We start from the raw sequence: 15,529 nt of genomic DNA, 5'->3' as shown, positions 1-15,529 counted from the left end.
ATATATTTTTGACCAATTCCGATAATGACGATAGTCATTGTGTCATACATATCTCTTATAATAATTTCCACTGTATCGAAAATGTTTTAAATCAATGCTCTAATGACACTGTTTATTTTGTCTAAACCAAAAAGGCCAAAAAACTTTACAAATAGGAGTAAATAAATCCATATGTCGATGTTGGTTTATTATTTTTACTTCCTCTAGTTTATTTTACCACAAATTAAATTATCGTACTCTGGTTTGTATAAAAATAACTTTTGCCTATCAAATGCAATATATTATAAAATTCATAATGATCACAAAAGAGAAGAATATAAAGATATTTTACATGTTTGTTCGCTTCAGAAATGTAGGCCGTCGAAAAGTCTTTTACGTGAAAAAAACTATGCTACAGGAGGAAATAAATATACACTGCCTACCACTAAAAACACGTTGGATTAGAAAAACATTGAAAGGTTTCAAAATATACAGAACAGTACAAAAAATATCTCTTAATATCTTAAACGGATTTTATAGACGCCTAAAATTTATAACGAGGCATTTCTACAACAATAAACTATTTAGTTATACTAACAGAACAGTGTGTTTTATCAAAAACATTGTAAAGTCTTAAAAACTTAAACAAAAGAAACATCACAAAATTGTAAAAAAACTGAAAGTAAAATAGCAGCAAAAAGTGCACATCTTGCTATATACAGGGTTGTTCACCACATACGACACGGAGTATTGGAGCTAAACGATTAGATTTAGGTTCGTTCAAGGACTATTAAAGCTATAATTTAAAAATATTTTACAAGGTACGGAGCATCCCAAATAAGTAAAAAATATCAAAGTTGTATTTTTTTAAATTGAACACCCTGTATATTATTACATTTTTAGTTTCTACAATTAAAATAAAAGCAAATTTGGTTAAGGTTTATCACACTTCAACCTTACCGTTTTTAAAAAAAAATCAATTTTGTAAAATTGCAGTAAAAATTTTAAGGCTTCATTTCTCCAAGGGTATCAAAGTTTTTAATACAAAATATTTACTGAAGTTTATTTATTGATCAGTTATTGTGTTGCAATAATAAAAATAATACTACCTCATACAGAGTGTCTAAAAATTTATTTTAAATAATTTCTAGATTTAAACGGCAATAATTTGTTTAATTTAAATGGAACACCCTGTATATTGTAGGAGAATCACATGCACAATTTAATTGTCTATCAAATTGTAGTATACCATTTTTTACCTATTCCTTCAAGTTTTCGTACAAAATACATTTTATTTTAATTTAGACCTCATTTATCAATATAGCCATGGAATATTGACATTTTACATTGTTTTGAAAGCAACAAATGTACAAAATGTACAGGTGCTAAAAATGGTAATATTACTAGCCCATTTGTATACAAAAAAAAACAATTTATTTAAATCTTTATAAAAGAGTATACCATTAATTAAATATATCACCATTATTTCCGCCCAAATATTAATTAATTACATACTTAATTGTGTTCGTAAATTATTTTAAATAAATGTAGATTTGAATCAGAAATCAATATAATAATAAGTTATGAAACTGAACGTCTCTGTTGTTATAAATAAGAATTCGTCAAAAAATGAAATAAAATTTTTAGTGTTACTTTTTACCACAATATTTAATACAAATACAAAATTCAGTCTTTTAGTATTTGGAGCAATTATTATTAATCAGCGCAAACAGTCAATTAATGTAGTTTGAATACTGGAATACTGGAATCATATTAATTGGTCTTATTTAACAAATATTTAAACAGTTTTTTTTTATTTTTTAATGGAAGAAACGCACTATATCAACAAATTAGTATCTTTACTCTTTAAAAATTTGTTACATCTTTAAAAAGAATCTAAAATGTCAATATTCCATGGGTATATTGATAAATAAGGTCTAAATTAAAAGAAAACGCATTTTCTACGAAAAATTCAAGAGATAGGTAAAAAATGGTATAATACTATTTGATAGACAATTAAATTGTGCATCTGATTCTCATAAAATATACAGGGTGTTCCATTTAAATTAAACGAGTTATTGCCGTTTTAATTTAGTAATTATTTAAAATAAATTTTTAGACACTCTGTATAAGGTAGTATAATTTTTAATATTGCAACACAAAATTTAGTAAATAGAAAAACTACAGTACAATATTTGGTTTTAAAAACTTAAATATGCTTAGAGAAATGAAGCATTAAAATTATTACTGTATTTTGACAAAAACCTAAATATTTCAAGAACGGTAAGATTTAAGTGTGATAAACCTTAATCAAATTTATCTTGATTTTAGTCGAGGAAACTAAAAATGTAATAATATACAGGGTAATCCGTTTAAAAAATACAACTTTGATATTTTTTATTTATTTGGGACACTCTGTATCTTGTAAAAATATTTTAAATTGTAGCTCTAACAGTCCTTCAGCGAACCCAAAACTTACAATTTGTAAAAATCGAATCGTTTAGCTACAATACTCCGTGTCATACATATGTGGTGAACAACCCTGTATACAAGGTGCATTTTTGTAAGATCCTATACAGTATACATAAATACTATACATACAATATTTAAGGGGGTGATTCCTGTACCTATTCCAAGAAAAAAAACTTCATATGAATGTGTGTCCTAAACGTTTTAATTTTTGATATACAGAGTGGTAACATTTTCTAAAAATTTTTTTTTCATTATACCTCTGACGTTATTGTAGATATCTTGATGAATCTGTATACACGTCTTTTATGCATAGAAATACCTATTTTGATCAACAATCAATTTTATTTATTTCAACCAGAAGCGTCCATACGGGTTTTGCATTGAATATTTTTGAAGGAAAAATGGTACGCCATTGACTTCTCTTACAATAAAAAATATTTTACTGCAATAAAAACTACAACTTTTGATTTTTAAATGGCACCATCGGTATTTTTTTACTCTATTCGATAGAAAATAACACTCTGAATAGAATGACATATTATATGGTCATTTTCACATATGGTTTATTTGGAATAGTAACTTGCGGTCCGTAACGAAAATTTGACTCGAAATACCAAGTGTATGATACCAAATTATTCGTAAAAAAATGTTTTTTCCAAATATGCTAATGAGCCACCCTCGTTCCATTTGAACAAATTGAGATATGATTAAAAATACGATTTCAACCTTTTCTAACTAACAAGACACTGAAAACATTAGACGATCAAATCTATTTTTCCAAGGCTCCTTGATTAAGAATTAGCGTTTTTAACATAGTCATGGCCGAGACCATGGCACTCTAGATTGAATTTTAAAACACAATTTTTTATTAAGCGAGAATGTCAAAAGTTGACATATGATATGTCATTCTATTCAGAATGTCATTTTCTATCGAATAATGTAAAAAAATACCGAGGGTGCCATTTAAAAATCAAAAGTTGTAGTCATTTCCGGTGAAACAGGAAGTGACCAAAAACAATTGAATAAGTAAATAACTCCTAATTTATACTAACATACCAAATCTCGTTTTTTTTATCTGAAAAAATAAAAAAGTAATAGGGGTGAGCCACTTTTGAGACGCACCCGGTATAACATGTGTCTACCTTAATAAATGCAAAATTCAAAGTTATTATAAACTATTAGTATGCGAAGAGAGGTTTCCGACAAGATACTCGATCGTTTACCAAAATTAAATCGTACATCCGTAGAAAAAGCAATGTAAATTATAGTTATTGTTTATAAGAATGGAACAATTTTGTAGGAAGCTCTGTCGTCTCATCTTGTTGAACAATAACCGACGACACAGATGTTGGAAATCGTTTATTACTAATAACGCGTCGTGTTATCCTTCGCTTCGTAGATTAATGTTTATAACATAATAAAATTGTTGCTATTACACGAGTCGGGAAAAAAATCACTATTTTTAATTTATTCTTGCTTAATTAAAATAAAACTATCTCGATTTGTTTATTAATATAACTGGTTCTGAATAACGTTGGTGATGTTAGATCGGGAGATATCAAAACTAAAATTCTTTCTGTCTGGTACACTACCTACCTATGTTTTTTGTGAGAAAACTTTTAATAAAAAATTATTATAAAAAATTGTGTTTTTTTTACGTGTAACAAATATTTTTTACACGTAAAAAACGTTTTTTGCGTATAATAAATAGTTTTTTGCGTGTAACAAATAGTTTTATATGCGTAAAATAAAAAAATAATAAATAATTTGATTCACTTTCACAAAATTTGTATTAAGATTTCAATATATTTGATAAACACGTGGACTGCTCACAAATACACGCCGCGTCACTACGTATTTCTAAGCCGTAGGACTGTCTCACTAGTTCGTGTGTCACAGCCTTGAATTTTTAAACCCAGCGCGCGTAAAGTTTCACTTCAAAAAGTAAACAAAGATATGTTCTAACATACATATAAAGTATAAATAACTAAGATATAAAATTATCTTAGACAAATAAAGTAATATCAATAAACCAACCTTAAAGAACGAAGGTACCAAACCAAGACACCATCTAGTTTCTTGTCAAATAAGTTTAAATGTTGAAATTTAACTGTTGTGTCTATTTCTAAATAAAATGCAGTGCATATGTAAGTAAACAATAAAAATATTCATTGACTAAAACCGGAAAAATTAGAGTACCTGATTAACCTAACTAATATGATTCAGTTAATTGCAGCGTTTCATTAAAATAATTCAGTCATTACAGGGAATGCCTAAGATCCACAGTCAAATCACAGATTAACAGATGTGGCACTTATTTCATCATACAGATAAACACCGGCGTGACCTCGGACTTTCAATATGGCGATGGCATTGTCAGATTTCGTTTTTTTTTCTTGTTGCCTTTTGTAAAAAATATATTGCCAATTGAAATAATACTCAATCTGTGGCACAGCTTTATTGTAGCGATGTTCATACTTTTGCGCTTTGTATTCGGAATAAATCCTTATTTCATTTAGTTTCTCTGTGTTACTGATTTCAAGAATTACGCTAAAGGCGTAGTCACATCTTGAAAAAAGAATTATATTAATATAATTATTTTTTCAAGATGTTTGGTTTGACGATAAACTTAAGTTTATCGTCAAACCAAACTGTAAATAAACAAATGGTTTGTTTACATTTTTCTTATTGGTTAGTCAATATTTTATATTCCATCCTGGACACTTCATCTGCGTGGTCTGTATTCTAACGCATGCGACAGAGATAAATATAAATGACCGGTTGACAGACAGAGAGACAAAATAATAAGCGGCACACAGTGCTGCCGGTTTTCACCTGTGTAGGAAAATGTCTGTAGAAAAAAAAAATATTTTACAAACTTCCATGTATACTATTGAAATGAAGATAATATAATACCTAAGCTAAATATAGTTTATTACAGCTGTAGTAAAACGAGTAACTAATTGTGAAAAATAAAGTTCCAATACAAGATGCAACATTTTCATAAATAAGCGTACTTGTGCGGTTTAAAATTTTAATGCAAAATCCGACAATATCGCATAGAAGACATGTATCAACCCAACTTTTATCTCTTTTTAATACAGTTAATTTTCCATTAAGCCATTTACATCACTTTCATACACGTTAAATTCCAGACCACGCTTTTACGAGGACCAGAATGGTATGTATGTACTACAGATCAGTGTTGCCAACACAGTAGATTTTCCACTAGATTTAGTGGTTTTTATAGTCATTTATAGTCAAAATATCCTCCCCACCCCGTCCCTAATTTTCTGTTTTTAATTGCAAAAACCCCTCTCAAAAAGATGGGATAACTATGTTAAAAATCGCAATAATAAATGATAAAACATAATATTATTCAAATAAATTATATTTTTTTGCAAAAAAATCTGGTGGAATTCTAGTGGAATGTAATAATATTTTTATCTAGTGGATTTTTAGTGGAATTAAATACGATTTCTGGTGGAATGTCTCGTAACAAAGTTGGCAACACTGCTACAGATAGTCCATCGGGAGAAATACTGACAGTGACAGTGGTGTCTGTCAGTTTACTTCACAGGGAAATTGTAATTTGTGTCAATTTTTGAATGTGGACTGCTGAAATCTTCCCCGAGTCATTGGACAGACTGTATGTAAAATATCGAAAGGATATTTAAAAGACAGTTTCTCCATTAAACCATGGGAATTTAAATTTACTGTATTTTTTATTACTCTGAGGTGTAATACCATGAGAAATTATCGCGAAAATTGAAATTTATGAATAAAAAACAGCTATTAATTTTTATTACCCTATCGATTTTTTAATAACGGAACTGAAAATATCCAAGTAGTTTATAGTATTTTTAACAGAAAAACCGAAGCTCGACATATCGGTTGTTTTTTATTTCAATTTTTACAGGTGATTACTATTAAGTATCAATTTAATTATATTTGGCTTTTTTCCGGTGTAGTACATCCCACAATATGTTCACAAAGTAACTGGTATGTCACTGAAATGGCTGCGACACACAGTGGAACGGAATAGCACCAAGTGAGAGATATTGAGAATAAAATTATTTTTATTTTTTTATAATTTAACTGTCATAACTATTTAGAAAAATACTCTAATTATTATTATCTTATTGAAATTTTGGGATACAAGGTTACATATCTAACATCAGTAATTTAGATCGTTTTTTAATGTATCGTCAATAAATAATAAATATCAAAAAATAAAATAAAATAAATTTATGAAACCAGTAAACTTTTTTATTACACAATTGCCATATCTTAGCCAATTTTTTTTTTAATTTTTGCATTGAAAAATTATTTTGTTTATCAGATACATATGATAATAATATAAACAAACTAGATGAAAATACACAAATATCAAAGTTTTTGAACTATATAAATTGAGATCTCAATACCACTTATATCCATATAATTGCTGTAGTAGGTACTTGTTTTCCAGACGTTGCTAGTTCTCGTACTAATATACATGTTTATTTAATGCCACACCCTAATAGAAAAACTTTAATTTCTGAAAAGCATTCTGTACATGTTTTATTTATAAGTGAACTTTATAAAAAATTCATTAACATGGAGAATTGAGATTTGAAGTTTATACTTATACAGGGTGGTCCGAACTGTATTCCGGAAACTTCGGCAGCATATTCTGCAGATAAAAATAAGTAAAAGAGTTCTTATAAATATATGTCCTAAAATGCTTAGTTTCGGAGATACAGGGTGTAGAAGTTTCATTTTTATTTCGATTTTTTCCAAATAATTTTAACGTCAAAATTTGGATGAAATTTAGTGTCTGGGAGTTTTTTAACATGAGAAATTTGATTTTGATGTCAATATGATTCCTACTAGTAGAGGGCGCCACCTACATATTTTTAACTGGTTTGAAGAGTAGTAAGTAACCTTTCGTCCGTACCTGTATAAAACTACTGAGTAACAAATATATATTTACGAACTTTTTTACGTGAAGAAGGTCTCTTGGTAAAAATTGCTACGAGTAATGGTTTTCGAGATATTTGGAATCGAAATTATCAATACCTGTCATCATTGACATAAATTAAACATGTTGACTAAATAGTTATTAGACTGAAATCATAAATTTGAAAAGTTTTTGTGCCAAAAGTCCAACAGAAACTGTTTTATCATCATTTTTTGCAGAAAAATTTATGATTGATTTAAAAAATTAAAATTTCCCAAATTTATTATTTCAGTGAAATAACTACCTATCTACTCAACGTGTTTATTTTTCGTCAATAATGACATGTATTGTCTATTTCCATTCTAAATATCTTAAGAACGGTTTCTCGTAGCGATTTTTATAAGAATAATAGCTCCCGTATATAGCGTTTAACGCCTTGGGAGTAGCAAGGTACAGCTTGCTATACTAGAGCCGTTCGGTATACAAGGAAGGTAATGTGGCTAGCACTACGCTTCAACCGCCTATTATTACCTCAGGATTGTGAATCCCAAGTAGGCTGAGTCGACCTAGGTACCCAAACTAATTTTATTTTAATAAAAATAGTCGGCTGATGAAATGCCGGGTGTGGGAATCGAACCCACACCTTGAGATTGGTAGACGAGAGCCTGTACCTCTACGCCACCGGGCACCTTCGTAGCGATTTTTACAAAGAGATATTTTTTACGTAAAAAGTCACAGAGATGAAGGTATATTTTTTCGCTCGGTAGTGTTAAACAGGTACGAACAAAAAGTTATTACGTTTCAAAACAGTTAAAACACATGCAGGTGGCGCCCTCTACTAGTAGGGGTCATATTGACACCAAAATCAAATTTCTCATGTCAAAAAACTCCCAGACACCAATTTCCATCCAAATATTGACGTTACTTCAGAAATTATTTAGAAAAAATCGAAATAAAAATAAAACTTCTACACCCTGTATCTCTGAAAGTAAGCATTTTTGGACATACATTGATACGAAATTTTTTACTTATTTTTGTCTGCAGAATATGTTGCCGAAGTTTCCGGAATACAGTTCGGACCACCCTGTATATGTATATTTGACTTTTTATTACAAAAATGTTGTAAACAGAAATAAATAAATATTTTTTATTATGATGAATTCAAATATGTATAAGTATAATTTTTCTAAAATGGCACAATGTTTCTGTGTCATATACCTAGCCGCTCCGCTGTGCGACAGTAGCAAAAATGCTACACCATATGTGTGAAAAAAAAACAAGTGTGTTTATAAAATTTAAAAAAAAATGATCAAAAAATATAAGTTTTACAATAGACACTCTGACATTATCCAACCTCATACCGCATTGCACCTTTTTGCAATTTTCACTGCAGTTGTGTTCGTGATGAAATGGCATTTTTCAATTCTAAAAAGAAATCTTAACTCGATCTCATTAAAAAGTAATATTAAAATGAAAATTAATTAATGACACACCTAATTTGCATAATGTCCTTCGTTTAATTGCCATGTTTTAGATGTCGATGTCGACTTTACTTGTTTGTAGCGTCTTCAAATTTTATAACCGGAATTTTATAGTTAAGTTTTACTAATAAAATCCAGAATATAAAAGTATTATAACAGCAGAAGTATCGTCTTCCGCTTACGTTACTAATTGGAAATAACATATACAGGGTCACGTTAAAAAGCAAGCCCATCATAATTCATATAATGTTAAATTTTATTCTTTAAATACCGGGTGCATCAGCGGCTCATCCCTATAACTTTTTTATTTTTTTCAGATAATAAAACGAGATTTGGTATGTTAGTATATATGATATAAATTAGGATTGACTGACGTATTCAATTGTTTTTGGTCACTTCCTGTTTTACCGGAAATGACTACAATTTTTGATTTTTAAATGACACCCTCGGTATTTTTTACTTTACTCGATACAAAATGACATTCTGAGTAGCATGACATATCATACGTCAACTTTTGACATTTTCGCATATGGTTTATTTGAAATTGCAACATGCGGTTCATAACGACAATCGGACTCGAAATACCAAGTGTGTGGTACCAAATTATTCGTAAAAAATGCTTTTTCCAAATATGCTAATGAGCCACCCTTGATCCATTTAAAAAATTGAGATATGATTAGATATGATTTAACCGGCCAGGACAAAACACGAAAAACATTATACGATCAAATCTACTTTTCCAAGTCCAAGGCCCCTTGATTAAAAGTTAGTGTTTTTAAAACGGCCATGGCACTCTAGACTGAAATTTAAAATACGATTTTTTAAGCGAAAATGGCAAAAGTTGACATATGATATGCCATTCTATACCGAGTGTCATTTTCTATCGAATAAAGTAAAAATATACCAAGGGTGCCCTTTTAAAAACCAAAGTTGGAATCATTTCCGGTGAAACAGGAAGTGACCAAAAACAATTGAATAGGTCAATCAATCCTAATTTTTATGTCATATACTAACATACCAAATCTCGTTTTTTTATCACTTTTGAAACGCACCCGGTATAAAATATTTAAGTAATAATTAAAAATACAAAAAATATACTTTTTATAAAGCTATAAAAAGTTTTTATAGCTTAAAAAAGACGCTGTTAGAAATATCGATTTGGAGAAAATTTCTTTTCATAATGTCATCGTTCCCTGTAATTTCGAGGATAATTAACCATCTCTTGTGTAGGACAGGCTTGGATATTCTTATTATTTATTCATTTACTCTATATTTGCGTAATCTAGATGAGATAATGCGCTAATATGCTCTCTATAGCGGTATCGTTACTTAACCTAATTAAGTAGTGTTAATGAAAAAAAGTAATTATCAGTACATACATATTGGGCTGATAGTAAATTGTAATTTTCAGTGGATACTTGTTATACATCGAAAAAATGATCAAAACATACACGACTTTAAGAAAATAGAATAATCAACAAAAATAAAAAAATATACAGGGTGGCGCGTTTCATACCACGTGGAGGCTCCAAGGAGGACGGTAGTTTGTATCAAAATAAAATTTTGGGAGCATATTACCGGGTGTATGCACACTGTATATGTACACTGTATAAAACACTGTATGTACACTGTATAAAATAATTCTCTTTTCAAAAGATCTTGAAGCATATGTGGTCAATGTGGTCTAATTCGAAAAGCAGCCACATTTATTACTCTCATGATGTCGATAATAGTTGGTCGAGTTTTGTAAACACTGTCTTTAACATATCCCCATAAAAAAAACCAGAATAGATAAAATCAGGTGCATTTAAGCATTCTATGAATTGGTTAATGCACACTGCAGTCACCAATTAAGTGAATCAAATCAATTATCTCTGTAATTGAAAATAAGTCTTCATTTTCGGCAAATTTCTGAGAATTTGTTTTGTTTTAGCTATATAGCACAAAATGATAACTAGTTAACGTCAGGCATATCACAGCCGCCTAGATTTCTATCAAATAATAAAGATCCACACTAAATCATAAAAATGAAAATATCTAGGAAAATCTTTGAGGGGTAGGCAACCTTAACAGTGTTTTGAAAAGACATGAATTCTCCACTGAATATCGGAATAATATACTGGGTGTTCGATTTAAAATAAAAGAAGTAACTTGTTTTTAAAGCTGACCAATGATCAAATTTTGTCTCACCCTGTATAACTTTTTGGGTCAAGTTTTAAATTGATTTATAGTACAATAGTAATTTTAACTACATATTGGGCTATACCGGGTATATTCCAATTTAGGTAGCGTTTATTGAAATTTAAAATATGTTCTTTATTTTTCTTCTGGAATCTTAAAATCGAATAATATGTAGGATATTATAAAAACACAACTTTGTATACTGTGTATACCCACTGTATAAATGTTAACTGTAACTCTGTATAAATTGCTATATTTTTAAAAAAATGGTCTGAATTAACCTACATAAGCTCACAAAAGTTCATTTCAATACAAATTGTCGTTATCCATGGAGCCTCCGCGTCGTATGATTTTAGCACGCTACAGTTTATATAAAAGACCTACAGATATAGACCATTGCAGATATTCGATTCATGCAGTTGCCTTTGCGGAAACAATTGAAATGACAATAAGTTTTTGAATAAAACCAACAAAAATTAACAAAAAACTACAAGAAAGAACAAAAAATCCACAAATTGAAAAAATAAAAATCTATTGATCATTACAAAATCATGCAGATGCCCGGCTATCTACAGCAACAATTGAAACGACAAAACGTTTTTAAATAGAACCAAAAAGAAGAACAAAAATTTAACATAACGTCTACACGAAAATTAAATAAAAGATCCATAAATTGTAAAAAATAAAGATCTATTGATCATTACAAAATCGTGCAGATGCGTAGCTATCTACAAATGACAATAAAAACGAAACAGAATATCCTATAAACATCGGACAAGCAAAAACCAGTTGGGCACTGAATAAGAAGTGACACGTTTCGTTCATCTGCCAGTCCATAATATGGACAGTAAAAATATCGCTTCTGATTCAATACAAGAATTTAGTAATCCTTAATTCTCTACGGAACAGTCATTTCAGGAAAAAAACTAAGTCACCTTGGTAATCGAGTCGCTAGCGTGCACAGTCGTTGTCGACGGCGCCATTTTGACGACTGGACGGGGAGCTGACACGTCGGGCAACGAACCACCCCGAAAAGTGCCGAGCCCTGGGCCCTGATGCGCAGGTCCGATGCGCAGTGTATTTTTATTTTGAGCAGCGCAGTCGATGCGAGGCGAACCAACCTGTAACAGCACTCACATCGGTATGCCGATATAGCAGGGACGTCCATAACTATCGATATATCAAAAAATCGATGTTTTCGATCAATTGATTTTTATTACAAGGAATATACACTCACCGGTACGAAAAACGGGCACCTTAAAATTTTGATGTATTTGAAGTCTTATGGTGCGTTTAGACTTGAGCACGCACGAGCTGAGCGTGCGCGCACGGTATTCGTTCGCGCTCTCGGCTCCGTTCAAATTAAAAACTTATTTTTCGACGAATGAAGTGATCCATTTGTGCGCGCACAGCAGAGTTGTGTTGGCGAAAATAATGGACGACCAAGCGATGCACAGCTTAATTATTAAAAAGGAAAAAAATCGAAAACATCGTCGCTGGTGGCAAACCCAAATTTTTAGAAATCGATATAATTTACTGCAACAACGTAGTGTCTAAGGAGGGCTATGATAAGTTCAAAAACATTACAAGAATGACCAGACCCGACTTTGAATATTTACAAAATTTACGAACAAAAGATACAAATTTTAGAAAGCGTACTTCTTCATACCAGACAATTCTATTGTCTGATTCCCTTACTTCTCGACTTGACTAAAAGATGGCGCCTGAAAAAGTCTTTTAATTTCTGGCGGATACGTTGCGGTTGTGCAGGCAACCAGTAATACATTTTTAATTTCTGGCGGATGCGCCATTTTTCTTGACATTATTCTTCAATTAATAATAACGAATATTCATTGATGCACTCCATAATTTTAATAAACAAAACGAAAAAAAATCACACACGCACGCACGAACGCAGACAAAACAAATCGCCGGTGCAAACTAAGCATTCGCGCACACATAAAATCCCTTTGAGTACGGACCAAAAACCGACACCAGACGTTCGCGGTTGCTCGCGCACAGACAGATTCAGAGTGAGCGTGCGCTCACAGCCGTTTACACTTGAGCATTCGCGGAGGATCAGTGCGTGCGTGCTCAAGTCTAAACGCACCATTATAGATATATTTTGTTCTAAGTTCTAGTTGGCCGATTTTGATGATTATTTAAGCAATTTGTAGCTAAATTATTTGGCTGTTTAGTATCTCCTTCTAAATTAAAAATAAAAGTTTCCGTCTGCCAATTATACGAGAGAAAACAAAATGTTGATATTTTGGTGAAAGTTTGAAACACCCTGTGGCGTATGTTGAAGCAAGGAATTTAAAAATTTTTCATTTTATCATCTAGATACGTCTTTTCTCGATAGTTTGTTTTTTTATTCATCTCAATAGCTTTATTTTTATTGGAGATATTCGCTTTTGATAAGACAGTAACAATTTACAGCAATTTTAGCATTGCTTGTCTTGGCTTTTGGGTCCTCATCAACACACTCATAAAATAGTGTTTATTGTTTTTGTAATGCCACTGTCATTGAAAAAGTCATATTATTATTGTTTATTGACTTTTATTCTAGTAAAGATGGTTTTAAGTTCTAAAGTATCGGCTATTGCTGCTTTAATAAAATTGATCATGGTAGAGATCAACTTTTGAACTTAAACCATCACTGCTAGAGTAACTGCTTAACAGACACTAATAATATGATTTTTTAAAGACAGACATTACATAATCGTAAACACTATCTGATAGATCTGTAGACAAAGACCAAAAGCATAGGTATGGTTTTAATGTAAAAAATACGAAAAAATGTTAGTGTCTTCTTCAAAAGCGAATATCTCCAAAAAGATGAAGCTATTGGGATGAACCAAAAAACGAACTATCGAGAAAAGATACACCTAGATGAAAAAACGATTTTTAAATTAATTGCTTTGTTAACATACTCCACAGGGTGTTTCAAACTTTCAACAAAATATCAACATTTTGTTTTCCCTCGTATAATAGACAGATGGCAACTTTCAATTATAATTTAGAAAGAGATATTAAAAGGTCAAATAATTTAGCTACAAATTGCTGAAAAAATCATCAAAATCTGTCCACTAGAACACAATATACAAAATTTTAAGGTGCCCGTTTTTCGTGCTGGTGAATGTAGATAAAATGGGTATATTCATATTCAACATCTTATCCACAGAAAACTTTGAAGGTATTAATTCGATAAAAAATATTGAATAATGCAAAATTCATAATCTATAAGTGAAATATCTCATATCATAAACCATATCATTCAATCCATAAAATGATTACAATTTTGGTGTTTGTTACGCATGAAGTTAATACCCTATGATCGAAAAAAACGACGTCCAGTAGGCTGGGAAATGACAATCGATGGCATTTCCCATATGAATTTGCATATAAAATGACAGCGATCTTCATTTCATAGTCATCGCTGACGCCGTTTTCTTTCGATCATACGGTATTAATTTTGTACTTAATTCTAATAAATTATTTTTCGAAACTTTCTACTCAATGTCACCAATAATTATTGATAACAATTAATAAAGGTTTTGCTAAAGTATTGTTTGTATTTGATTTAAAAATAGTTTTTATAAAAAAATCAACGCAAGTAATGTGAATTGTTTAAATTATTTAGAAAAATCCTAATTTAATTCAAGGCCAACAATAACGGTTCCTTAGATTTATATAGAAGTTAATTTAATAACATAAAACCTGACCAAAATATATACTATTTCCTGGTATGTTGGACACAATATACCTTGACAGTTTCTTAAAAAATATGTACCTATCTATGTACAGAGTGTCCCAAATACAAGTGTTCACCGGGACTCGGAAAATATAAGAGAAGGAGGTGAAATTATTGTGGTAAAGTTTAAAATTCTATATTCTATGTCCAATAACATAAATTCAAAAAATCCAAATATTTCCAAGAGATTTAAGTTTATGCTGTCTATGCTTCCTAGATCTCATTGGCCACTGGCCACTCTAGAGTTTTTGACACCCTGTACAATCTTTCATGATTTATTCTGAAAACAGGTTTACCTAAATATTAAAATTTTTAATATACCTATATGAAATCATAATTACTTAATATTAATAAACTAACAGACTCTACAAAAGATATACCTATTCATTATAAATATTTTCTTCTTTATTTTTAAAACACAAAAGGACAACAAAGCTTATATCAACTTCAAATCAATTCCAAATACCTAGCGCGATTCAGCTTTTAAATTACCTACCAACATGCGGCACTCAAGCTATTCTCTAAAAATACACTTTTTAGAACAAACAAAACACCCTTTGTTTCAAATTTGCCACCAATACTAAACAACCATTATTAATGAAACTTAGCTCTAATTATTGTAAATACGAAATTCCTTCAACATTACCCTGGACCTGTTATATTGATATTTAATTGCATGGATCCACTCAATAAAACATTGTTAACACTTCCTTAATAGAA

The 15,529-nt window shown here is 30.5% G+C and overlaps 1 protein-coding gene across 5 annotated transcripts in view; it reads right to left on the bottom strand.

The window, feature by feature from the left end:
* LOC115880742 (CREB-regulated transcription coactivator 1) overlaps positions 1-15,529 on the bottom strand; it is a 53,553-nt gene that overhangs the window by 37,028 nt on the left and 996 nt on the right. For 4 of the 5 annotated variants that reach the window (XM_030898022.1, XM_030898018.1, XM_030898019.1 and 1 more), the window contains exon 2: positions 11,991-12,176. The exons of the other annotated variant lie outside the window; for it this stretch is intronic. In XM_030898022.1, the coding sequence (XP_030753882.1) occupies positions 11,991-12,176 (186 nt within the window). The remainder of the gene's footprint in view (positions 1-11,990; positions 12,177-15,529) is intronic. 5 annotated transcript variants of the gene reach the window in all.

The sequence above is a fragment of the Sitophilus oryzae genome, unplaced genomic scaffold (genome assembly GCF_002938485.1).
Source record: "Sitophilus oryzae breed Bouriz unplaced genomic scaffold, Soryzae_2.0 scaffold_1657_pilon_pilon, whole genome shotgun sequence".
Classification (NCBI taxonomy): domain Eukaryota; kingdom Metazoa; phylum Arthropoda; class Insecta; order Coleoptera; family Curculionidae; genus Sitophilus; species Sitophilus oryzae.
Note: the sequence above shows the minus strand (reverse complement) of the source record. Positions and strands in the feature narration are given on the sequence as shown.